This window comes from Thunnus thynnus, chromosome 24 (genome assembly GCF_963924715.1).
Source record: "Thunnus thynnus chromosome 24, fThuThy2.1, whole genome shotgun sequence".
NCBI classification, from domain to species: domain Eukaryota; kingdom Metazoa; phylum Chordata; class Actinopteri; order Scombriformes; family Scombridae; genus Thunnus; species Thunnus thynnus.
Window position 1 is genome coordinate 20,276,512 of NC_089540.1, and position 27,244 is coordinate 20,303,755.

The 27,244-nt window shown below is 39.1% G+C and overlaps 1 protein-coding gene and 1 long non-coding RNA gene across 3 annotated transcripts in view; one reads left to right on the plus strand and one right to left on the minus strand.

The window, feature by feature from the left end:
* Positions 1-72: 72 nt before the first annotated feature.
* On the plus strand, positions 73-26,852 carry LOC137176858 (uncharacterized). 2 transcript variants are annotated; one of them, XR_010925868.1, is made up of 6 exons: positions 75-309; positions 7,890-7,912; positions 24,489-24,581; positions 24,632-24,714; positions 26,041-26,154; positions 26,360-26,852. It is a non-coding gene; the product is annotated as an uncharacterized lncRNA (long non-coding RNA). The 2 variants fall into 2 exon arrangements; XR_010925867.1 differs by having other exon boundaries at positions 73-309; positions 24,489-24,714.
* The window catches only part of adgrg7.1 (adhesion G protein-coupled receptor G7, tandem duplicate 1), a 46,374-nt gene continuing 44,149 nt past the window's right edge, over positions 25,020-27,244 (minus strand). Inside the window, exons 14-16 of the mRNA XM_067582836.1 lie at positions 26,852-27,010; positions 26,301-26,457; positions 25,020-26,195 (exon numbers count right to left, since the gene is read on the minus strand). Of these exons, the coding sequence (XP_067438937.1) occupies positions 26,004-26,195; positions 26,301-26,457; positions 26,852-27,010 (508 nt within the window). The 3' untranslated portion in view covers positions 25,020-26,003. The remainder of the gene's footprint in view (positions 26,196-26,300; positions 26,458-26,851; positions 27,011-27,244) is intronic.

Sequence of the window (27,244 nt, forward strand, 5' to 3'; positions counted from 1 at the left end):
TCATTAGGAAAAAACAAATAAAACATCAAGAAATAATTTAAGTAGTAAACGACACAATTACTTGAAAATTGACAAAAGAAAAGCTGTTTGCAGTTATTGTTGAGTTTCTTTAAAAAAAACAAACAATAAAATTAATCCAATTTGGTGCTGTGAAGATGGAATTCAGCTAAAATAGTGTTTCAAGATGACAGATGATGTAATCAGGTGTGACAGACTCCGCCCACTTCTCCACCTGTCAATGCATTACATCACTTCCTGTCTGGAAACAGCAGAGGCCTGTACTACTAAGCAGGAATTGGGGTTAGCAAGGTAAGCTCAGGTTTAACTCTGGGTTTTAAGGGTTATGCTGGTGGTTCACTTCTCACTGGGGTATGTCGCCATGGTAACAGGTTATGTTCGAGATTACAGATGTATGAAAACATTGACTACTGACTAATAATTCTCTTAGAAAGTGGCATCACCATTCGTAGCAGATTCTGTGGAGCTCAGTGTGCAGATCAGAGGGTCTCGTAGGAAGTTAAGATTGTTCAGAGAGCAGCGAAACCCTTCAGCTTTCCCCGACGATCTTTATATATAGATATAGATTATAGATGTAGATTATAGATATAGATTATAGATGTAGATTATAGATATAGATTCTCATCCGAGGCAGTGAGTTATCTGTGTGAGCTCCTTGAGCTGTCGGAGTCATGCGCTTAAAGTCCCGCAGACTGTATGCGTTGCCTTGTGTTACTTTGCTACGAGTGGTTTTGTGTACACTGTGGGTGAACTTGATTAAAAACACAGTCAGCTTCCAATAAGGGGCGACCGTCATGATCGCAGCGGGGGCCGGCTCCTCAGCAGGAGTCCACTCCTGTCTTCTTCATCTCGTTCTTTTCCCCTGTTGGCTGCAAGCAATGTCAAAGTCATTTCAATGTGCTTTCTATCATCCTAAAACAGAGACTGACTGAAGCACTAAAGCCTTGAACTTGTTTATTTATGCTTATAAAATATGAAAGTAAGCCTACTTACTCTTTGAACTGTTTTTATATTTATTTTTTTTATATTTGCTCCCAAGTCCGTTTGACATTGCCGGAGTTACAGCTGGAAGAATGAGGCTAAAATAAGAACACATCTGAGCAACACATTCATTTAATGGAATAAACAAATGTGATTATAGTCAGATCTACTCGTGCACTAATGATGGAGCAGTAACATTATAAACCTTTTAACACATTCACATAGTCCAGAGTTTTCGCCAGCTGTTCTTCCTGCATTTAGCAGCTGCAACTGTGTTGCTTTTAGCTTGTTTAACTTCCTATTTGTCTATTATTTGCTCCTCATTTGTGAAATACAGCGCTCTGCTGCCAGTAGGTTTGTCCATGTTTGTGACTGGTCATGTGCTGCAAACCCCCCCACACCAGATAACGAAGAGAAATCCTGAGTATGTTGATCTTACTTCATAGTACAGGTGCTGGAGCTGTTACGGCTCCTCCCACAGTCTTTTAAAGTCGCGAGTCACTGTATCCCCTCAAATGCTCCTATTATATTGCAACACTTATGGTTGAAAGATGCGTCTCGTTAGTGTTAATGTTCAGCAACAGTGAACACAACAGCCTTAAGCGCGGTGCCAAAGCTTTGGGTCCGTCCTGTAGGTGCTGTGGGCCGCCGCTGCTGCTCCAGCCCTGAATGGTTTGAACATGTTTCTGCTCCTCAGAACTGGTATTTTAATGTAACAGAGTGGAACTTAATGTGTAGCGACAGGGGGAGGGGGGAGAAATATGGTGCTGCACATAATAAGACGCGTACAGGCCGTTGATGTATTACAGGCAGTAAAGTCACTGTTTACAGTGTTTCAGGCTTTTCTCCACATTTCAGCACACAGATTGGTCCATAGTGAGAATTTCATGTATTTTGCTTCTTTCATTTCTCTAGTATCTCACATGTACATGACATAATCTGCTAAATGAAATAGTAAATTCTAAAATGCCGTCAGAATTGAGCTGCTAATGTGACTCAGTCAGGTCTGAGATGTGTCAGATTCTTTCCTTTGACTTTATTAAACACCTGCAGCGTCACACAGCAGCAGTAACTTTATTAACAACAGATCTTCTGCTGCACATCTACACACAGCAGCAGTTACACACAGATCTCAGGTTTATATTATGGATGAATTATGAGCTCCATCAGAGCTGTCAAGACATTTTTTTTAAGCAGCTAAAAGTCCAAGATAAACCCCATAAGCCCCATACCCACTTGGATTTCAGCCTCGGTGTGTAAAACAAACAGCAGCTGTGTTTGTTTGTTGTTGAAAGTGTCGGTGAAACAATGAAATGCATTCCAGCAAAGTTGTAGTGACAGATTACTGGGTTTAAAGATTGTTCAGAAAAACACTGTACAGCAGTTTGTTAAACTCACAACTCGCTGCAGCCATGTTTACTAGTGAACACACGTGTCTGTGTCCACGGACCCCCAAAAAAGTATGAATGGAGACGTGTGCAAGTCCACAGCTGTCTGTGGACACAGAACACGGAAAGTATGAAAACACACACACACACTTTTTGGCCCCCGCTCTTCTGAAATGAATCCAGCGCCCCTGAGTAAAGGCCCCGTGTGGTGCAGCTACATGAGGGAGAAAACAAAAAGCTGCAAAAATTTCTGAACATCAGCTCAACTTCATGTCGTGAGATGAATCGTTTTGACCGTTCTGACAAAAATATTTGCTGATAAATCAGGTTTTTAGATGCTAATTTACACTTTAATGGTTTAATCCCTCAAATCAACATTTGGAGCTTCACTCGTTCGTATCTGCCAACTGTGCTCCACATGTTAAAATCTTCATACAGCTCATGTAGTTTCAGGACTGCTGTGTTTTTTGTTCACATCCTCCAGTTTGTGTAAACTCTGTAAAGATCAGTTATTAATGATGAAATCTCTTCATGAATAGATGACATTCATCAGGATGAGACCAGAAATTTGTGTGAAGTTTGTGACATTAAGAGTTTGTTGGAATACTCTACAAACACAGCTACGGTGGCCCTGAGGTGCAAAACAGAAAACACGACAACATTTTAGAAAACTCTGTGTTTATGAGAACACAACAACAGTTTTAGCAAACACAATATTTACGAAAACGTTTACGAAAACACAACATTTCAGAAAACATGACAAAAAAAAATGTTGTGATTTTGTAAATGTGTTTTCAGTTTCGTTGTCATGTTTTGCACCTCAGGGCCACCGTACTACCTTCAAGAAAACAGTTAAATGTTCTCGCATGAGGCTCCTCGCACTCAAAGGCCTCTTACTAACCGGCTGCCATCTCACAGAGAGAGAAGGAAAGATTTATCTAGAAGCTGGAAAAGTGTTCAGATTCCTCTTTGACAGTGAAGTCATTAAAGTGACGGAGATTACCCACAAACCCCCTCTCCTCTCCCGCCACCCAGTGTCACCGATCTGACCGCTGTCCCTCTGAAAAAACACGCCGCAGCCGCAGCAGCGATCTGATGGATGACATCACTTCTCTGAATGTTTTCTCTCGAACCGCAGGGCAAAGATAGGCTTTATGTACCGTTGCCGTGGAAACCGGCAGTTATTTCTGTTAAAGAGGGAAAAATGTGACAAGTTTTTGACTCTGCGAGGTTTATTCACCACAGAGGAAAAAAAAAAGAAAATAAGAGCAGGAAATGGTGTCAGAATAAGAGTGTGGAGCGTCTCGACTCGAGCCAACGCTGCTGTAATTTCAACCACTGGAGAAACACTCAGTTATGTAACATATGAACGCTCCCAGCGGGCCACAAAAAAGTTCCATTAATGAGAAATGGGACAACTGGGCGGTGAGGTAATGCCCTGTAACAACTGATGGACGGTCTGAAGTGACTGATGGAGGACAGATTATTTAAAAAGACGTTTTATTCCTGCATCAGTGATTCCACATCAGTGATTCCCAACTTCTCTTGCCGACCGCTTGTCATCAGTCACAAATTTTGTTCTTTGTTTTATTTGAAAAAACATTAAAAAAAAACATGAAAACTGGAAAAATAATCAACTAATTCACAAGAAAGAATGAGCAACGATGAGAGGAAAGTCTGAGAAATTAAACGTAATTTAAAGCAGCAGTGTGTTTCTGCAAAGTGTGAACTTAAAGACAAATCTTAAGGTCTGTGTCCCAACTCCACATTACAAACTAACTGTATACGTACTACAAAGACTCTTTATATTATGCAGGTTTTTTGCAGTTAGTTTAAACATTTTATGCTAACAGGAAATGATGCAATACATGCGCTGTGCAAATGCAATCAAACTGTGACCAAAAGCAAAATGTTTTTCCAAAAATCCAACAATTAATTTTAGTTTTCTGTTGTGATCTCGGAGCAGCGTTAGCAAAGTTTTCTTATTTTACCTGAAGTCAGAAATAGTTTTATTAATTTTTACATCTTCAACCTTCAGCTGGACAAAACAAACCCAAACATATTAAGTTTGACATTGATTATATTTGACATTTTTGCTTAATACAGTGGAAACCGCTTATATGGATCAAACAGTTCGGGACAGAATCATGGATAGTCCGCTTACAGTGTTCGTTTTGAGTCTTTTCATACATGAAAACATATAGAATTAAATGTAAAACTACAGTAATTCTGTTGTCTTTCTATCTTACTCCTATGGTTCATGTATGATGTGTATTTAGCGGCTGCAGCACCTCTGCAGGGTTGTGTGGGGGTGCAGGGTGTGGGTGTGTTTATTTATAACCGCCGTGAAACAATCAGAAAATAACATTTTATTCCGCTTATTCACCGGCTTTCTCGTTACCACTGCTCATACTCTCTCACTCTCGGAAAGACAACAGCAAAGTCTAACTTTACTTTAATGTCCCCCCCTCCTCCTAGTAATGTTTTTGTCTTCCCTCATGGCAGGTCGTACAGCGTTACAGGTTGCGTTTCTCCAAAAGCTGCTTCTGGTTCATCTATCTCGCTGAGACGTGAGGTTGGTGCTGCACATTGAAATCATGACGGGAAAAAGAAAACCTCTCAATGAAAACTTTGTCTCCTTGAAACTTACGACAAACTGCCAAAAACGAGCCAACGAGATGCAGCAGCGAAACAACAAACGTTTAAACAGCTGTTCTGTAATTTAAAATTCAGTAAATAGTGAAGCTGCTGTTTCATTATTTTATATAAATGTAATAAATATACGAATGTCAATTAGATGGTAATCTGCATGAGAAATTAAGAAAAAGAAAAAAAAATGGTTATAATAACTTTTAGAAGTAAAAAAATCTTTGAAACACGATGTAAATGACAAAAATCAAGCTCACACTCAGAAGCTGTTCCAGAGCTTTTGATCGTTTTACACTATCTTCCTCAGCAGATGGATTTATAACACGGACGGGAAGTTGTCAAAGTGCTGCGCAGCTGTGCAAACTGCAGGAAGAGGATCATGTGAACTGATTAAAAGCTCCAGAACAATCAAAACAAAAGCTTTTGATTGTTTTGTCAACCGATGTTTACAAGGTGAAGAATCTGTACGATAAGCAGGTCACCTGAACACGTTGCCGCGACGACATCGCAATTGATTTTAGTAAAAGAGTCAATTAAACTCCATCTAATCGGTTTCAGATTTATTGTAGAAAAACAAACAAGAGAAAAAACTTTGCGGTCAAACATATCTCCAGTAAATAACAGGACAGAGCAGCTAACGTCAGTTCAAACTCTGATATAGTAGCATGAAGAAGCTAACGTAACCTGCAGCTGAACTACATGCTAACTCTTATAATATATAATAACTTTATTTATATAGAACTTTTAATAATATTGTTTACAAAGTAGTAAACATTATCTACAAATGTATAAACAATAAATAATCAATATATTTTTTTAAATTAAAGTGTTAAAACTAAACACAGTGATGCACACAGGAAGAAAAAAGAAGATCAGCCATGAATGCTAAAAGATAAAAGATGATAAACTTTTGGTCTTGGAACATAAGCTAGTTATCCAGATATGCTAACATTAGCAGCTAACATTAGAGCCGCTTTCTTTACACTTTTGCTTTTTGTTGATCCACAACTTCATTTGCTTCTGACTTTGAACAAAACACACAATTAATAACATTTTTATGGTTAAAACCTCAAATCTGCAAACTCAGAGTTTCAAGATCTGAGAAAAGCTGCGAAAAGCACAAAATTTGGATTTGACGGTTTTTAGCAGGAGAGACTAGCGGTGTGAGAGGACAGGCTGAGCTGAGTTATAACAAAAACACAACCACAAGAGAATTTTATGGTTTGTAACATGAAACATGAAAAACAAAAAAAAAACCATGCTGAGTGTGATGAAAGTTTCATTTTAAAGTTGTTCTTGTAATTTTGGACCCAGAAAACAACACGACATCAACAGGATTCTGTTTTTAATTTGAATGTTTCTCAATACCAGAGTGTCAGTGAAGAAAAGCAGCTTCTGATCCTGCAGGAAAAACAAGTGACAACTGGAGTCTCTGCAGCCGTTTGATTTGTTGAAGTCGATGCAGAGCTGAACTCCTGCTGTGAAAACGCTGCTCGGTTACATAACTGCAGATACACCGGAGGGTCCGATCTCACTGTTTCACCTCAACTAGATTATTTGTGGAGAAGAAAAAAAGCCTGAAAAATAGAAAAAAGCCCCGAAGCTGCTGAAGAACTCTGACTTTATAAACATGCAGAAGGTTTTACAGGATTTGAACACAATGATGTTACAGACCTTCTATGTGTAAATCAGCACAACAACAGTTGTTTTGGATGTTTTTAGTGCCAAAGTTGTCTGTAGAGGAAGAAAACAACTCTGGAATACATTCAGTAGTCAAGTTTCATCCAAACGTTGCTCAAATTTTAACTGAATTTCCAGAAAATTATCAAAGCAAAATGTCCTGAATGTTTTGTTTCCATCTGCTGCTGATACGAACAGATAAACAGTCGCCGCCATTAAACCTCCGCAGAAGAAGAAGAAGAAGAAACGACGAGATGACGTCATCAAAACAGTCGAAGCTCAAACGATGGAAAACATCGATGGAAATGTGACGTTTCTGTCAGTTTCATGCACAGATCTGATGGTTTCAGCTCCTCAGTGACGTTGAAGTCACATGATTCATGACGTCATCGTTTAACATTCTCAATATTTCCACTCAGGTTTTATAGAGGATGGAAAATGTTTTTAATTTGATGTAAACCTGCAGCCTCATAATCAATAAATAACAAACATTTACTCAAAGTACATTTTAAAAAGCAAATGTATTATTAATAATCTGTCGTATCAAAGTAAGCGGCTGCGTCTGAGACTGAAGTGTTTGTACATTAGTGCTTTTTGCCACTTTTTCAGTTTATTCAGCTTGTTTTCTACACGTGAAGTTTGTGTTGTTTGTTTGAAGCTCCAGAGACTCGCAACCTGCAGCTGTTTCAGACCTGCAGACAGTCAACATGTGTGTTTGTAGCTTTTCTCTGATCGTTTCTGCTTTTGTGTGTGTGTGTTTTGTCATTTTGGGGGGCCACTGTGCATCTTACTGGGGAAAATGCAAAGAAACATTTGAAGAACATTTTCACGTGTCCTGATATCTGGAAACTTCTCTGAAATTAAGTCCAAGTGCAGATGCATCGTTTTTTTTTCTGTGGGAGAAATGAAAACTTTGTTGTTTTGCATTTGAACAGTTTGTTTATTGCGCTGAAACTTTTCAAAGTGTCAGGTAGGATGTGAGCAGGAACACACAGCATCAGTTAAAGTTACATATTCATTTTGTTGATATTAATGAGCTGCACTAGTTTGTAGTTGCAGGTTTTGTGTCATTTTTAAATTTCCACAAACTTTCCACATATGAAACCAGATTTTTTATAAATTCAAATAGTTTTCTGAGCTTTTTTTTCTCTTGTTCTCATGTTTGTGTTTCAGGCCGCAGCAGCAGATCTGAACAGGTAAAGTTTAAACTCCTTCTTCTTTCTCACCTGACAAGATAATATGACGAAGACGAAACAATCAACAGGATTCATCATCGATCCATCCTGTGAAACAAAAACTCTTTGAACCCACCAAAAAGAGTCCGTCACAGTTTTCCTGAACTTAAACTGACATCTTCAAATGTCTTTTTTTGTCCGACCAACACTTAAAAACACAGAAACATTCAGTTTATGATCATTTCTAATTATGATTATTAATAATTAGAAAAAAAAAACATCATTTGGGAACATAAACGTGGCCGTTTTCAAACAAAGTTAAAGAAGAAGAAGAAGAAGAAGAAACACTAAAACTGCTGAACTGAAACCTGATCTGAGGAGACCAGAATGAAATCCACATGAAACCCTTCACCTGCTCTGAGGCAGAAACAGAGGCATTCTGGGAAATTCTCAGAACATCAGTTTGACATCACTCACTGTGGCTCGTAGGGATGGTTATTGTTAGGATTTTGATCAATACTTATTGATACTCTTTTTGATATTACTCTCCATAACCGGGTGCAAAAAAACAGGTCAAACATTTACTTACCAAAGACAATCTTGGTCAACTGAAATTCTAACAGTTCAACCAATCGATTGGTCAATGAGGAAAAAAGGCGACGTTCATGCAATATAAACAAGCCGAGTTAGCCCTCTAAGCTAATGTGTGCTAACTACTGAGCGGGTGCAAACAAAAGCCAGAGACTGTATGGTATTAAGTCGCTGTGAGCTGTAAATCCACCGTTTCTAAGCAGAAGGCAGACGTTAACGTTATCTCGGAGCCCTGATGAGCCCGGCAGCTCTCCTGCTCCCGCCCACGAAGAAAATAAAACATTTACCACTCAGGGGTCACGTGGTGATTAAAAACCCTGATGTTGAACTCCAAACATCACGACGTGGACTGATAACGTGTGAGAGAACATTAGTTTGGAAACTCCTGTAACCAACGTACTGTGAAACATTCATCACGGCGACGTTCAGGGTCGAGCTGCTGCTGCAATTCCAACACTCGAACGCTGCGAAAACAATTAACAGCTAAACCTCGACGGACAGATAAGTTCCTGACAGAAGGAGGACGGCAGGTCGATCTGTGGGCAGCAGGTGCAGGACTGAAAGACTTTTTTTTTTTTTTAAAAGAAAGTCAAGTTTGATCTCTGATCTGGACTGGGGTTCCCTTGTTTTAGGAAAATCAGAGTTGGCTGAGCTGAGAAGATAATTCATTTTTATTTCCTGCATCTGTGAACATCTGGAGGAAGATTTTAAGGATTATTTTGAACGTTTCTGCAACAATCTTTAAAATAATTTAGCTTTACTTTTGCATACAAACCCGAATCTCTTCCACACATTATTTCCTGCATCTCTGACATTTAAAATAATGTATCTTTACTTTTGCCCACAATCCAAATTTGACTTTGGAGCATTTTCATGTTGTTAACATTTAAAATGAAGCCTGGCAGCTGGTGTGAGACCAGAGGTCAGAGGTCAAACTCTTTGACATGTTGCGGTTAAAGCGTCCAACAGCAGTGACCCGTCCTCATGTCAAACATGTAATTTGGATGTTTGACTTTAAACCTGACGTGTTATTTACGTGCGGAGGGATTTTTATGACTCTTGGCTGTTAAAAACCAACCGTGTGTTTTGTGTAAAAGCACACAGACGTCTGAGAGAAAATAAACTTTCATCCTTTGTCCTATAAAGTCTTCAGGGTTTGAATGTGTGTATTTATTTATACAGATGAATCCGGTTTAAATTGATCAGGACACAAAGAAACTCGAAGCTGACAGACTAAAAGGCTGAAAATGTAAACCAGAGGAGGACGGAGGGGAAGCAGAGACTTATCAGCTCGTCAGCAAACACATGGAGTTGATTTGTGAGTGTGTGTGTGTCGAGATAACGGGAGGCGTTCAGAGGAAAAAGAAGAAGCTGTTATGTCACACATGGCCAGAGGAGAAGCCAAAATCCTGCAGTCAGAAGAAGAGATTTATGTCCCGCTGGCCGAGTTTGTTTTAGTCTCCAGACTGGAAATAAAAGTTGAACCTCTGAAGGTTCAGAGAACTTTTATCAAACACATTCTCACACACACGTTTGCATTCTCAGTAACCTGGTCACCGTCGTCTTTCTGCAGAATCCACATGTAGATTTTTAACCTCTTTAAAAACCTTTTATTGAATCTGTTGAAGTTTCAACATGTAACTAAAGTTAAAACTCGCTCAAAGATCTCTAATCACATCTTGTTGTATGTGCACGTTTCGACGCTCTATAACGTTACTGAGACTATCTGACACTGGTCCAGTGACTCGTCATTAATATTCAGTCAATATTTGAAAAACTAAAATAACTTCACTCGGTTTTACCTTCTTGTGTCCCTAAATGACCTGTAATTGAAATAATTTGCAACAATTTTGCACAAAAACATAAATTAAAGGTCAGATGTTGGACTGAAACATTTGGAGACGTCATGGTGGACGAGACACGTGCACGAGGAGGAAGTCCATGTGTAGAAAGAACCTGGTTTCAGAAGACGTCTGTCCTTGACTCGCAGAGCTGGTATCCATCAAACGCAGTTACATAACGCAGCGCAGAGAGTCGTCCTTGTGTTTTCAGCAGCAAATGAGTCCAGAAGACCAACAGAGTCCTTGTCACGCCTGGACCACTTTCTTCCTCTGTGGTGTTTTTGTTTTTTTTAGACGGGATTCCTCTGTCGTCCTTGGCGAGGAGCGAGCAGCGACCTCGATCATTACTGACGACCTCGCTGCATTTAAAACACCTGTTCAACAGAGTTTGTTTCATGATGTTTTGTCGCCATTTGTTTTCACTTCCTGCAGGTTTTTGCAACTTTTCTACATTCTTGTTGTTTCTATAAAGTCTCTGTTTGTAGAATTAAAACTGTATGAGTTTGGCGCCACTAGTGGTTGTAACAAAGAGGACACAACTCACCAAAAACAGTTTGTGGTTTTAAAAGGTGGACTCACATTTGTTAAGATGAGAAAGTGTTGCATTGCTTCTTTAAGAAGAACCGAGTGTGTTCACCATCTGCTCTCATGGAGATTTTCCTCAAACAAAAGCCTGAACCAAACAGCTCTTCCAAAAGTCATCACTTAATCAGCGCTGGCCCCCGGATCCCCCACCAGGGACCATCCAAACCAAAGCGGCCCCAGCGGCTCCAGCAACCTGATTGCTCAAACAGACGTGAAAAAAAAAAAGCTTTGTACCTGATTGTTTGAGCAGAGCGAGGCTCGATGTGGCTGTCAGCGTCTGAATTCCCAGAAGGATGATCTTAATCGAAGGTGGGTTTTCATGGAGGATTTTTCTGGAGGTTTCACTCATTTCCAAAACATTTGTGTGTGTGTGTGGTTGTAATTATGGTGGTGTGGGGTGTTTTTGTTCTGCCCCCGGACAGCTCTGGCTTGTAAACCGGCAGATCTGACGACATGAGGGCAGTAAACATCTCAGCTCAGGGTACAGTCTCACAGAGAAGAGACGTAATGTGTCCAAGGCTTGTTTTGCAAGACGATATGTCGACCTGCAGCCAAGGCGAAGCTTTTTATAGGTCTAAGAATTAGTTAAAAAAACTCTTTTAAAATATAATTGGCTTTCCCAAGGGCGCCATCAAAGGTATGAGGCCTCACGTGCGCTTGCTGTACCAACGTTTATTAGACAGTTCAAGAGCTGCAGCAGGTCCAGCTTTGCTTCTCATTTGTTGCAGGAAAATCCCTGCGAGCAGGAGTGTTACGTAACAACGAGGCCTCCGATCAGCAGCGAGAACAGGCGGCGATGATTGACGAGACGTCCGCAGGTCACTCATCGACGTCTAAAGAGAGACTCGGAGAGAAAAGAGTCGCCTCACCGTCAGAGATCTGAGCAGACAGGTGACAAGCTCCACTGAAAGAGTCAAAAACGAAAAAATGTCCTCCACGGATGGAAAAAAAATGCGCTCTGCTGATTAAAAAAAGTGCTCCAATCATTTTGAAAAAGTGCTTCACTGATGAAAGATGCACCATCAGTTTAAATAAATACACACTGGTTTAAAAAAATAAAATAACGCACCACCAATCTTAAAAACTGCTGATTAAAAAAGCTCAACTGACACAAAACATGCTCCAACAATAAAAAGAGCTTGACTCCTGATTGAAAAACGCACTCTAATTTTTTTTTAAAAAAAGCTCTTGTAATTAGAAACATGCTTTTCTCGTTAATAAATGCGATCTAATTAAAAAAAACCACACATGCTTCTCTGATTAATAAATGCGCTCTGATTATAAAAAGATGCTCCGCCGAAAGAATGAAGAAAAAAACGCCCTCCACGCATTAAAAAACACGCTCTGCTGATTAAAAAAAATACAGTAAAAACATGCGCCACCAGTTTTAATAATCAATTAACCATTTCCAGCAAAAATGCCAAAACTTTCTCTGGTTTATTCTACAGTAAAGCTTTTCAAGTGTGGTTTAGGAGAACCAGCCAGTCGTTGACGTCACCTCGGCCGTTTGGAAACTGTGACGGGCATTTGTTCACATTTTCTGACATTTTTTAAATTAAACAATAAATCAATTAATCCAGAAAATATTTGGCAGAATAATCACTATTGAAAATAATCGTTAGCTGCAGCTCTATTGTCATCAAATACCATTAAAATAAAGGTTATAATCTACAAAATTGAACTTTTCAATGAAATTTAGTCTTGTTTTAAATCTCATGTTTCATTCTGAGCGACTTGACGACAAAGGACGGACCAGGATCCGCTAAAGACAGAACTAGCTGTACGTTTCTTTTACAGTCTCGTGTGTTTGAGATTTGTATGAAATGATGCGTTTCTCCTGATTACAGTGACAGAAATCAGGAGTTTCATGTTTCACACTCGTGTTTTAAGACTGAAAACTATTTTGTAAGTATATAATTAATTCCACTCTAAATCCTGATGCGGAAACAAATATTTTTGTGACACATGAATACAGATTACCAGGTTACACCTCCAGTGTACTGCAGGAGACTGTAGACCTGAGATTTACAAAGACTTTCTCAACATCAGCTCCAAGTTTGAAACCTGATATCAGCTGTCAGGACTTCCTGAGTGTAAACAGTGTTTAAGATGACGGCAGGTGTCAACGTCGGAGGGGAAACAAAGAGCTTCATTCACAGCAGCTTCTGAAAGAGGCGATCCCTCGGCGACCCTCGCCGTGTCATCAGTCACATGTCAGCCGCCGTCCAACAGCCGTCTGTCAACGAGAGATGAGAGTTTCACAACGGGTGTTTTGGTTTCAGAGCAGGACAAAGACAAACGTGTCCTCGGTCAGGTGGAGGACGAGGAGGAGTTCACTCTCAGTTAGCTCCTGTTGATCTGTTGTCTGATGTCGAGAGGTTTAATAAACATGAAGTACCTCTTAAAGAAACAGTCCAGTATCTTAGGAAATGTTCTCTGCAGCTTCTAGTCGTTGTCGACAGGAAGCTCAAAGGATGCTCTGATATCTTTATGTTCCACTGGTTTAAAAAAACAAGCTCCGCCAATAAAAACGCACTTTGATGACAAAAAATACCAACAAAAAAGCTCCACCCATAAAAGTTCTGCCTACTAAAAAAATGGTCCACCAATAAAAAAGAAAACCAGTTAAAGACTTTGCTCTGATTATAAAAAGATTCTCCACTAATAAAAACACATTAAGAAAAATGCACTCAAACTGTAAAAAAAACGCGCCTTGCTTTTACTTTTTGTACAAATTAAACATTTGAGTGGTTTCCTCCTGACAACTTAAAGTCTGGTAAAAATGTTAATGTTATTGTTTAAACACTTGCAGCTAATGGTTTGTTAAATATTGATGAAGTCAAGTTTACTTTTTCTTTAGTTAACAGAAATTAACCGTCGTCAAGACAGTCTAAACCGAGCCAGGACTAAGAATACGAATTCTGAAACTTTGTGCCCCAACAACCCTTTAACTGATTTATACTTACTGGATTTTTGACTGTACCTGACTAAAACTTTAACAAAAGACGACACAAACTCCAACAGTTTCATCCAAAAACTGAATCATACATTTGGTGCAATAAGAGCAAATACTTAAAATCTTTTTTAGTTTTTATTGAAATATGTCTTGATGCTTTTAGTGGTTTTCTGTTATTTATCTCCTGTTCAGATGTCGGATGTTAAACATGGTCAAAGTAATAAAACTTGAGGTGAACGTATGTAGAAATGCTGCCTGCAAGGCAAAACTCAGGGCTTCAACCTGCTCTGAACGCTTCATTTGCAATGTTTTTTTCTACCTTGCTGACGAGCTGATGTCAGATTGTTGTGCGTGCCCATAAACGGCCGTCTGTTCTGTAGCTTTGGTTGCTAAGGTGGTTGCTAAGGTGTTTCCATGTGTTGTTTGTGTTGTTCTCTCATATTTCGGATTGGATTCCGACTTGAATATGTACGGAAATATTTGAGAAGTCCACATTTTGAGTAAAGAATGATAAAAAAGTAGTGAAATCCTGCTTCTATAGTTTGTTTCATGGTTTGTTGACGCAGCCTCCTGAAGCTGACCAATCAGAACAGAGTGGGCTCATCAGGAGGGCGGGGCCTTAAAGAGACAGGAGCTAAAACGGCCTGTTTCAGACAGAGGCTGAACTGAGGGGCTGCATAAAGGACCAGTAGAAGATAAATAAGGAGTTTTAAACTGGAAATCATGCAACTATATTCCAGTAAAGCCCCAGAACGTCTAGAAAATGTCCCCTTTTAAAGGCGATTTTTTTTTTTTTAAGGAATCCGTTCTGCACATGTGACAACATGAGAGAATAAACGTCTGCAGGTTCACTGAAGTCGATTTCCAGGCGACGAGGTGACGATTAGTTTCCTGGTTGCTGGTTTCCGTCAGTCAGCAGCAGTTTCTTCAGGTGATCCTCTCACACAGCAAACAGAAAAAGGAAAAGCTGTCAGCTCGGACACCTTCGCTGAGGAAAATATAAAAACCTTTCAGAGCTTCATCCATCTTCTCACTTAAAAAGATGCATCAATGTTCATTTCCACGGTCGTCCTAAAGGGACAGTTCACCTTGAAATGAAATCTCACTCATCAGGAGGGAAATCCTGCGAGTCGTTTGGCTGCAAACACTCAGCTTAAACTTCACGCCAACGTTCTTCATGTGGAAAAAGAAGGTTTGAGAGAAAGCCGAACAGGAATTAAAGGACTCGTTCACAGTTTTTCACTAGAATACTAGTTTCCAGTATTTGTGGTTGTCTTTTACTCGCAGAGCAAAAAGTCACCAGAGAGCGTTTTTAATCTTTCAGATTAAAAGCGCGTTACTTATCGGTGGAGCATATTTTTTATAAGTGGAGTTTTTCTTGTATTGGACGAGTTTGTTTGTTATCATTTAAACGTTGTGGAGAACAGATGTAATCAACAGAGCGCGTTTTTTATTTTGTGGAAGATTAGAAGTTGACTATTTAACAAATATCAGTTTATTTGTGGGTTATTGTTTGTTTTTTTACTTGGATTTGACTTTATCTTGTAATTTCTCAGACCTGGACTTTAGTTTTCTTGTCTACAGTCCTGCTTTGTCGTGTTACATAACAGTTGGTATTTTAGAAACGTTTTCCTTTTTTTTAAGCAATAACACAAAACTAGAAAACCTCCTGAAATAGGAAAAGTAATATCATCAGATCGTCTTCACTGTGAGAGACGTGTGTTGTTATTTATGTTCCTCATCGCTCCACATGTTTCCAATCCTCCGGCTCTCATCGCTGTCGTTAAAGAGAAAATTAGATTACTGCTCTGCAGCCACTCGGCCTGGCAAACGCCGCTGCTGATTGGTCATGGCAGGTCTTGGCCGCAGAGGTGATTGGCTGAGAGGTGAAAGGGGGGGGGGGGGGACACACGGAGAGTGATGTTTGTGTTCATGTATGAAGATTCCCACATAACACACACATCATTAATCAGGACTGAAGTCAAGCAGCCAAAGAGGAAACTCAGAGAGAAATCCTCATGAGAACATAACATCTGTTTTTATCCGAAAGTGGAGCATTTAAGTGTTTTTAAAGTTTGAGTTTGCGTGACGATCAGCAGCTGAGTATCAGTACATTTACTCATATACTGTACTGAAGTACAGTTAGAGGTACTTGTACTTTACTTGAGTATTTCCATGTGATGCTACTTTCTACATTTCAGAGGGAAATATTGTACTTTCTACTCCACTACATTTATTTGACAGCTTTAGTTACTTTTCAGATGAAGATTTGACACAATGGATAATATAACAAGCTTTTAAAATACAACACATTGTTAAAGATGAAACCAGTGGTTTCCAACCTTTTTGTCTTTTGACGTCTTACAAAAAGCAGTGTGTAGTCGGGGTCACATTTCACATGTCTATGAGTTGTTAACAGCTCCACCAAATAGTGATTTTTCCCTCTAAACTTCTCACATGCTTTCATTTCAATAAATGTTCAAATGATCCAATATTTCAGCAAAAATCAAAGATTAGAGAAAAAGTCCAAAAACTGAAAACAGATTTGTGTATCAGAACTTTGTTTTTTCTTCTTTCCTCTCCCATTAATCATCTCACCACCCCTCAGATTTATCTGCTGACCCTTTGGAGGGGCCCGACCCCTAGGTTGGGAACCACTGGACTAAACTAGCTAACTGTATATAAAGTAGTGTAAACTAGCTCCACCTCGAGCAGCTACAACAGTAACATGCTGCTCTAACACTGATGCTTCACTATTAATAATCTAATGATGTCATATATAATAATATATCAGTCAGAGGGACCAAACCACTACTTTTACTGCAATACTTTAACTACATCAAGCTCATAATACTTATGTACTTTTACTGCAATACTTTAACTACATCAAGCTCATAATACTTATGTACTTTTACTGCAATACTTTAACTACATCAAGCTCATAATACTTATGTACTTTTACTGTAATGGAGTATTTTTACATTGTTGTATTGGTACTTTTACTGCAGTAAAGTATCTGGTTTAGTGAACATATGATGATGTAATACCAAAACATTTCCTTTCAGTCGTATGTGAAGATCTTTACAGGCTATCTAGACTCACGTTGAGTCATGATTTCAGTTTATTAATTATCTCTGTACATTTATTAAGTTGCTTCAAGTTCTTTTTAATCAGTTTTTGGGGGATTAAAGTCATAAATGGATCATTCAGACCCTTAAATGAAAGTGTGTCTTTATATTATTTATATTAATTTTCTTCTGTCTGTCAGTTTTCATCAGGAGCTGTAAATGTTGCTTCTGAGGAGCAAAACACTCAAAATGATTCTTTGGCAACAAAGTGCACATGTTTAATCCGGGATGAAGCCGGTTTCTCTCAGCTGCTTCGTCCGCTTCAGGCCGATCAGCCAATCAGAACGCAGAGTGATAAACCAGAAAAATCTGCTGGTTGATAATAAACATGAATTCTTCATAGAAAACAACATGTTTTAATGTTCAGTTCAACAAGAACTGACGGGAACAAACCTAAAAAACATTGTTTGTCATGTTGAGTTGATGAAAAAAAATTAAGAAAATATCTCAACAAACCACCAAACTTCATACAAATATTCACTGATTTTCCATACAGTCACTTTGAGATGTTTGTCAGTTGTTTTCCCTCAGACTCGAGTGTGTCTGCTTTATGAAATCTGCCTCCGGACTCGATTGGAACTGACTCCACACACACACACACACACACACACACACACACACACACACACACACACACACACATACACACACACACACACATACATACAACCAGCCAAAAGCGAAGGAAAACCCCGCGAACAGCGTTTTCATGATGTCACCAAACCGCACACTTTAACTCCACATCTGCTTCCAGTCAGCGTTTTAACCCCACCCGCCCCGCCTCTCCACCCCCGCAGAGGAAACAAACCCCCCCCCTGCAGCAGGCAGAGGTTCACATCGGGATGGATTATATGTAACAGAGGGCTCACTCTTTATAACTTATTCTACCTGATAAAGATGGAAAAACAGACATTTCTTTAGTTTTGCTGCGTTTTTAAACATTTCTATTAATCTAACAAAGAACAAACTCTCATTGACAACAACAACAAACGTTCAATATCGGCTTTTCTCTTTTCAGGAATAAATAAACTGTAGCTAAATAAACTTAACTTAATGATTTTTAGCCTGAATATGATGCAGAGGATGTTAAAGGCCTTATTTCAGCCCTGAGTAGTGTCTCTCAGGCAGTTGAAGGGCTCAGGCTATAATCAGATGTTGCAATGAAAACGCCAGTCTTCTCATTCATTTGAAGGGGGGGGGTAGTGTTGTTTAAGCTGCAGGGGGGGGGGGTTTGGCCACAGTGGTGCTGTACCAGCCTGCGGCAAGAAAGTTGATCCAGAGTCAAGTTTTGGAGAAATGTAACCCGATGTCACGCTGCGGTGGTCAATCACAGCCGAAGATGAGACTGATCGGAGGAGGGGAGGACATTTCTCTTTGTTTGGTGATGTTAAACATAAAGTTAGACTTTTCTGTCGGCTTCCCGACTCATTTTAGAAAAGATGAGAGAATAAGAGAGAGAGAGAGAACATCTGTGGTCGAGCAAGCTAGAGAGTGAATGAAGAGAGGGAGCGCTGGTAGCCAGAAAGTCGGTGAATCAGATCAAAAATGTTATTTTCTGATTGTTTAACAGCGGTTAACTGAGAGGCAACACAACTAACTGATAACAAACTACGCTACAGCTACAGTATATATTATATTTATGATATTTTGATGCATCTTTGTAATGACAGAACCAAAAAACCTTAAACTTGGGTCTGTCAGCGAGACTAAAATACAGTTGTCGTAGTTTAAAGCATCTTGGGAGCCCTCTAGTGGTCGTATCAAAAACAACACACATCCAAAATGAAGACACTGAGATGGAAGTTTCACCGAGTACATTTAAAGACGCTGTAATCACATAAAACTCTGCAGACGTTTAGTATAAAGAGAAGATTTCAGTTGATCAGATTCTTTGATGATCTGACGACGTTAGTGAGGATTTAAACCTCAAACAACTAGTGAATTAAACCGTCTGTAGCACCTGCAGGTCGCCTCTAACAGGGAGGAAGGTGTTTCATTTCCACCTGCAGACAAACGTGTGTTTGAGTTACACACAGAGCGAAGCGGCGTTCAGTGAAGGCAGCAGCAGCTCTGAGACACTGAGCAGACGTCTTCGCTGAGGTGAAAGGTGTCGCCAACGCTCCGCTTTCTGTCTCGCCACACATGCCTCCGACACACAACCCCACGTGACATCAGAAGGACGCCACGTGCCGAGGAGAAAGAGAGAAGAAGTGAAAAAAAATGGAAGCAAATGGAGACGAAAGTAAAGATTCATCGACCAGCTTACAGACTCTCGACTCTTCTGTGGTGTGTTGGTTTGTGGGAAATGTTGTTCATGACTGGCTGCCAGAAACTATCTTAACATTGGAGGGAAGAACACAACATGCTGTTGAAAAATACTCCGTTCAAAGTCTGGATTTATTTAAATTACTTTCTTTCACTTGGTCTCTTGATTGAAATGAACGTTTTAAAACATTTCAACATGTGATGTAAAAATCTTTTAACCACCAAATTACACAAATTCCAACAGAGACAAAAGCTAAGCTGCTACTTTGCTAAGCTAGTTAGCTTTAGCATGGAAATTTAACAATTTTTACGGTGTAATTTGTTATAAAAAAAAATCTGATTCTGCTCTCAACTTAATTTGACAAAATACGTAGTGACTGCGTTTTTGTTTTTGTTTTGTTTGGTGGACAGATTGAAAAACTATAATACCCATGAGCCTCGGCTGCTGTTGCTTCGGAGAAGAAAAGCTTCAGAACGCCTACCTGTCGCCATGGTTACGGCGTTTTCCCTCAGATTGATCCAGAATCAGATTTAGTGTTTGATCAAGTTTCTACAATCTGTAATCTTCAGCTTGTGGTTTTGTTTGTTAACTTCTCTCCTTCAGTTTTTATGTCAACAGACTCGTGGCGTCGACTTTTTATCAAAGAACCAGACATTTTTTAACACAGTTGTTGATGTTTTGTTCTGACGGAGGAGAGTTTCATGTCAGATTTCAACTCAATGACTCAAACATTTCCCGATTAAAATCAATTTGCGGCACAACAACTGGAGTTTGTGCAGCTGTGTGTACATGTCAGCGGCTCAGTATTGATCATGGATCAGCTGCAGCTGGTTTGAGAAACAGAAACAAACAGAAACGGTGAGTCAGCGGGAAACCCTTCGAGTCTTCACTGCTGACTCATCACTCGTGTCGGGAACCTCCTGCAACACAGAATCACAACCAACAGACAAGAAACTCAGACAGGAAACTCCAATCTGATAAAAAGTAATAAAATATGTTTTTAAGATGTTTTTTTAAGCTACAATGTTTAAGGAGTTGTCAGGTGGCTTCTGGTGTGATTTCCGGTTACTGTCACAGTGTCTGGAGATACAAGTTCAGACCTCAGAGTGAGGAGGTTTATCACAGCTCACTGACAAACTCCTGATTATCAGATAACGATTAAAAAGCTCACATTCAGCAGCTGAGAGGAGAAATACAAAGCAATGAAACTGTACTGAAGTTATCTCCAAACTTGTAGGTTTAATTTACATCAAAGACACATAAAACCGTTGTATTTTGAATGATTTCTGTCTCTTAACATTTTTAATAATGGAACACAAAATCTTCGACAGCTGGTTGAAGACCAGACGCGCCGCCGTGTTCTGGATCATCCATCGTTAATATCATGTGATAACCATCTGCGGAGGTTCTGACATAATTTAGTGTTTAGATGTGAATAGTAATATTCACACTAAATCCAACCTTCATAAACTTCTTGATTTCAGTTAATTGCTGTCAGTCCTAAAACCAGCCAGTAGGCTCACCACTGCCAACTACTGGACTGGTGGTGCATTGTGGGATACACCTGCGGGGGGGGGGGGGGGGGGGGAGCATCAGTGTGGGTTCAGTGTGTGTTGGTATATTTCAGACATGGGACACACCTGTCTGCTACCTGCTGGTGCTTGAACTCTCATTTAAGTGCTCAAGACTGCCAGTGTGGTGTTGGGAAGAAGGAGTTTGCTTCCTTTCTTCTTCCTTTCCTTTGCCCCTCACTTTTTCCTTCCTGCGTTTCGCTTTTCCTTCTACTTCTTTTCTTCCCTCGCTGATCATGGACATGAATGTCTCTTCTATCCTCTCTAAATCTTTGCTCTTTCTCTCTCTAACTTGGATGCGACTGAGAGGTTGCCACAGTAACACTGTGTTCTGTTTGTGCGAGCTGGACATGTGTTTTACGGCATTGGATGATGTGTAACGGGGGATTCTCTCTCTGGTGTTTCCTGAGTCGAGTCGAGGCAACATGACGAGGGATTTCACCTCGTTATAGACCTACGCTGTTTTTACATTTTCAGCCCGATGACCTCAGATCACCACCGCTCTCTGCTCCTTCATCAAACCTTCCACCTGCTCAGATCTCTCTGGTTGTTGGACATGTCCAGAGAGCCAAGGATGAGTCAGTCCACCCGCTCAGTTTGGAAACAAGAGAAAAGATATAAAACACTCTTTTTGCTGCCTTCATATGTGGAACTGACAGCTGCTACGAGAGGAGCCAAATGGTTACATAATTCCTGCTTTTAGTTTGGTGAAGCTGCTGGATTTGTTTGGTTAATTTTAGTAGTGAACAAAAAAAAAAACCCAAAACAAACAAACAAACCAGAAAAGCCCCGAGTGGCCCGTCACGACTATGGCAGAGCTCTGAAAAGATGATGAAACATTATTATTATTAATAAAATATGATTTCTAGAGGACGTAAAAGTTGGAGCAAAGTTTCTGTCGTGAACCTGCAGAAGCATCATCGCACTACCTACTAATGCCTTAGCAACCACCTGGAGACACCTGAACATCATGGCAACCATCCAGAAAGCCATAGCAACCACTTAGCAACCTCCTGCAAATGTGGAGGTGTACAGTGCCCTTGCAACTGTGTGGACAGCCAAACAACAACAGTGCAAAAACCCCAGCAGCCACCCTGAATGCCATAGCAACTATCTACCTAATCCCTAGCAACCGCTTAAAAGGCCATAGCAACCATTTGGAAACCACCTGGAAACACAGCGATGTACAGTGCGGTAGTGACTGACTGAAACACCCCAGTGTAGCCACCAACTAAAGCCCTAGCAAATGGCAACCACTTAACAACCACTGCAAACACCCTAGCAACCACCCTAACGACCACAACAGACCCCTGAACCCAGAGAAACTGCAAAGTAATAACTTATAGCAAACATCTGGCAAACACCTGGCAAACAGCCTAACCCTAACCCTGACCTTAACCCTAACCCTAACTGTAACCCTAACCCTAACCGTAACCGTAACCCTAGCTACCACACAGGAAACACTTCTAACACCTCAGCAACTACTTAGCATCCACCTGCTAGTCACCTAGAAACTGCCTGATAGCATTCTAATAACCAGACAAGGTCTTAACAGGTAGAAACACATTTTGCATTTTTACTAACATGTAAATCATTTGATTTTTGTTTTTTTGTGAGTATTTGAGTCAAACTACAAACAGATTTTTCAACCCTTCAATAAGATGTTTTTTAAGATGACTGAAGGTTCAGTTCGGCATCAAGGAAAATTAAAATCCTCCATCAAACAAAAATCAGTATTTTCATGATATTTTAACACGTAGAAAGTAATTTCTGCAGCAGCTCTGGCATCACACTGATGAACCAGCAGCTGCCTCCTTTTCCATGGAAATCGGTCTTTGTTTCATCCACATGTTGGATCTCTGCTCGTCTTTTATCCTGGAAACCAATTTTATAACTGAAGTCAAATCGAGGGAAACTGAGAGGAATCATCTGTCGTGGAAAATTTATGGAGTATTTTTGATCCTTCAGCCTTCGAACTCATCCAGCTGCAGCCTGGAGTTCAGCTTTGTCTTAAATTAGTCGTATTTGTTAAAAATCTTTGTAGCATTAACTGATGAATCAGGATTCAGTCTTCTGCTTTGTGAGGTCAGATTTGATTAATTTCAGCTCTTTTCGGAGATGAACTTGACTGAGTCGATGCAGTGTGTTCAGGCAGGGAAACACTAATGACTGATCATAAAAAGCGAATATGTGCTCGTTAAAGTCTTGAAAAAGCCTTGTCAGCGTTTCTCAAACACACTGGCTCTGGTTTCTGTTTCCACGTTCAGACTGAAGCAGCGGACATCAACACTTTAACTTCTTTATGATCATAACTGACCTATTTATGATGCAACTATTTGGTTGAGATACAATTGCAATTGTTTTCATTTGATTCATTAGTGAAGCTTCACTGCAAACAGGAAGTTCGCTGAGTGGAGTTTGGTGCTCTCAAGTGGCTCGCTGAGTGTATCATTACATAACAAACCTACTTTCAGGAAACAGGATCAATTCTTGTTTTATTGATTGTTAAAAAACAAACTTATGGAGGTGAATCCACAAAAATCAGCCAAGAGCAGCTGAGGCAGGTTTCAGGTCTAAGCTGGACACACAGGCCTTAAACTTAGACTGTAGAGCTTTAAAAGACTCATTTTAGACCATTAATAACTATTTCAGACCATTAAACCCCAGTTTTCATCAGTGATCAGACTAAACCATTTAAAGAAATATATAAAGCTAAAGAAGACTGGTAAATGACCAATTTATACCAGTAAAATACCGGTTTATACTCAAATAAGACTACTTTAGAGCTTAAATTACCATTAAAACACTGCTTTACACCATTATCCACCAATAACCAGTTTAGACCATTAACAGAATGGTTTATACCATAAAAATACTTGTTTAGACCTTCAATCACATTTGATAAACTGGTTTCAACCAATGATGACCACCAAAAGACCAGTTCAGACCATTAAAAACTCAATTTTCACTGTCAATAACCAGTTTAGACCATTAATAGACTAATTTTAGACTATAGATTACCAGTAAAAGATCATTAAAAGACTGGTTTATACCAATACAAGACTAGTTTAGACAATAAATAACCAGTTAAGACCATTAAAACCCTGTTTTCACCATGAATTACCAGTTAACTCCATTAAAAGACCAGTTTAAACCATTCTCAGAACATTGTAGACTATTAAAAACCCAGTGATCTCCATCATTCATCAGTTTTGATGAATAACAGACCGGTTTAGTTAATTGAAAGACCAGTTTATACGAATATACAACTAGTTTAGACCTTCAATAGCCATTTTTAAATTGGCTAAGATAATTAAAAGACCATTACGACCCTTTAAAGACTAGTGTAGACCATTAAAAATACTAGTTTTAGACTATAAATGCAAGTTTTCATCATCAGTGATCAGTTTAGACCAGTAAAATACTTGCTTTTAGATTGTAATTAGTAAAGTAGCAGTTTAAACCATTTAAAGACCCGTGTAGACCAGTTAAAGATTAGTTTGGACCACCAATAACCAGTTTAAACCACTGATCAAGACAAAATGTTTCACATAAAGTAAAGGAAAACATTTTTAAAAAACAAGAGTTATTAATGAAATATATAAACCTCCAAGATGTGTAGAATATTCTGCTTAAATGTCCAGTTAATGTTCCTGCAGGCAGCAGCAAGGTTAGAGCTCCTCCTGCTGGCTGCTGCTCGCCACCACAACAAACTGACCCTGACAGGAAACAGGAAGTTTAATGTTTCTGGAGTAAGTTTGTTTTTAGACTGTATTAAAAAGTCTGACACATTATCTGTTAGCTGTTCTTGTTTGCAGCGTAACATGATGTACAGACAACTATCACTGGATTACTGTGATACTGAAGAAACATGATGATTCTCAGGTAAGTTCTGCTGCCTCTTTTTTTCTCTGGTTTCTAAGTGGATTTATGGAGGTTTACTGGTGATGGAGATCAGAGATAATGAGAACATCAGGAAGTGTAACTCACACTGAATGATGTCAATGTGTGTTTCATGTCTGTTTGTTCAGGTTCACCTGAGTTATGACTCAAAGGAGACGCAACAATGTGCATCAAACTAACCCCATTCAACACCTTGGTTTCATGATAAATTATATAAAATCCAACTGAGGACATTTGTTGATGAAAATCTAACATTTTCTATTTGTCAAGTGATTCTAATTGACAATATACAACATTTAAGCAGCAAAACATTAAAAACATCAGAAAATATCTCATAATTAATTAAGTTCTCATTGGGGGAATTGAAGCCAAAGAATCAGTTTGACAGTTTCCTCCTTCTGTCACTTGGGGGCATCAAAGCTCATAAATAAAAAGATGCAGTTTTTAATTGAAGTGACTCAGCTGTGCAACCAAACACTGATCCACCAGGCTCCTGTAACAAGCATCTATCAAATATTAATCAATATCACATTACATCCGGATCCAAACCATCACCGTAACTGTTTCATAATATACAACAATATTAAAAAAAAACATCAAATATTAACTTTAATTTTCAAATATGCTTGTACAGATAATACAACAATAAAAGAAATAAAAGTGCAGTATTTGAGCAGAACAGAAATATATCTGCAAAAGTACACAGACATAAAAAACAATAACAAAATACAAAAATAACTACAGAACTTATTTTTAAAAAACCTCAAATAAAATATTTTTAATAGTTTCTTTGCTTTGTAAAATATTAGATCCTGAATTTTGTTTCATGTTGTTTATGAAAGGTGATATATAAATAAAGTTTTTTTTATAATTTTTATTATTTGTCTTTATCTATTAGTCAACATTCTTGTTATTATTATTATTAGTAGTAGTAGTGGTAGTATTAATTAATTCAATTCAATTCAGTTTTATGCATATGGCACAAAATCATAACAGAAGTTATCTCAGGGCACTTTTCACATAGAGCAGGTCTAGATTCAACTCTTAAATTTACAGAGACCCAACATTCTCCAATGAGCAACATTACGCATTGAATTACATTCTTACATATTGCACCTTTAAAACAAGAAAGAAACCAAAGAAATGTTGGAAATTCAGAATATTTGACCTTCAATTTCTGCTTAAATCAATCTACTCTTCTTGAATTTTTTTAGTTTTTGTTGATATAAAAATGTAATTAGATTTCCACTCTTGTTGAGGCGTGAGGGTTCCTACAGTGTTTTGGTCTCGTCCTTTATGTCTCTGTAGGACTCGGAGCTGGTGCTCTTCCCATAGTTCTTCCACAGACTGTACGTTGTGTAGTTGAGCGGGATGTTGACAGATGAGACGTACCGAAGAGATCGCGACACGGTGGCTCTGAAGGTCGGCGTTCTGGCTGTGAACAGGATGAAAATCAGAAGCCCCTGAAAAAAAAACAAGAGCATGAGCTTCAGTTTTTCATCTTGTTGTAAATATTTATTCATTTAGGATACAGAAAAGTGACTGGCAGGTAGACCAAACTAACGCACCTGTGTGCTCGTACAGATGCAGAATAAAATGCTGAAGACTGTATTTGCTTCTCCTGTAGTGACGAGCACCAGGTACCCCAGAGACCAGGACAGACCCAGTAACACTGCCAAGGAAATACTGCTGAGGAACTTCTTCCTCAAAGATGAAGGATTGGTGCTGCACAACAGAACAAGGACAGAACGACAATTAACCTGTTGATTGTGTTTTCGTGGTTAATCGATTAGTCATTTGACCTTTTAAATGTCAGAAAATGGTACAAAATGTTGATCAGTGTTTCCAAGATGTCGTCCTCAAATATCTTGTTTTGTCCTCAATCCAAAGATATTCAGTTTACTGTCATAGAGACTAAAGAAACCAGGAAATATTCACATTTAAAATGCTGGAATCAGAAGATTTGGACATTTTTTAACTGATTATCAGAACAGCTGGCATTTTATTTTCTGTCAATTAAATAATCAAGTTGGGAGGATGAAACTTGTGGACGCACATGAATGATGAGATTACAGTTTGTCAAGTTGACGACAGAGACCAGATCATTTTTAGATGTTACCTGGTCAGCATGGGGTCTGTCTTGCATATGGTAAGAGAGAAGAGAACCAGCAGGACAATGTTGTAGATCAGCATCAGACCGACTGGTAGCAGGAAACCCCAAAACATCGGTTTCCCAAAGTCAAACTGGTTGTCTTTGTTCAGAGCTGCAAGCCAGCAACTTCAAAACGAAAAGAAGCAAGTCAAACATAAGAACTGTGCTGAAGATGGGAAACTAAATTTGTCAAACCTAAAGCTTTGTTTGTCTGAGATTTAATCAAACATACAGAAATTATTTTAAATTTTAGTGGAGATCTGAAAGTTTCTGAAAGAGACTAAATCTGTCAGGCTGAATTTGGGGGAAATGCATCTAAGAAGAAGCAGCAGAGATCAAAAATATTTCTATCTGATGGAA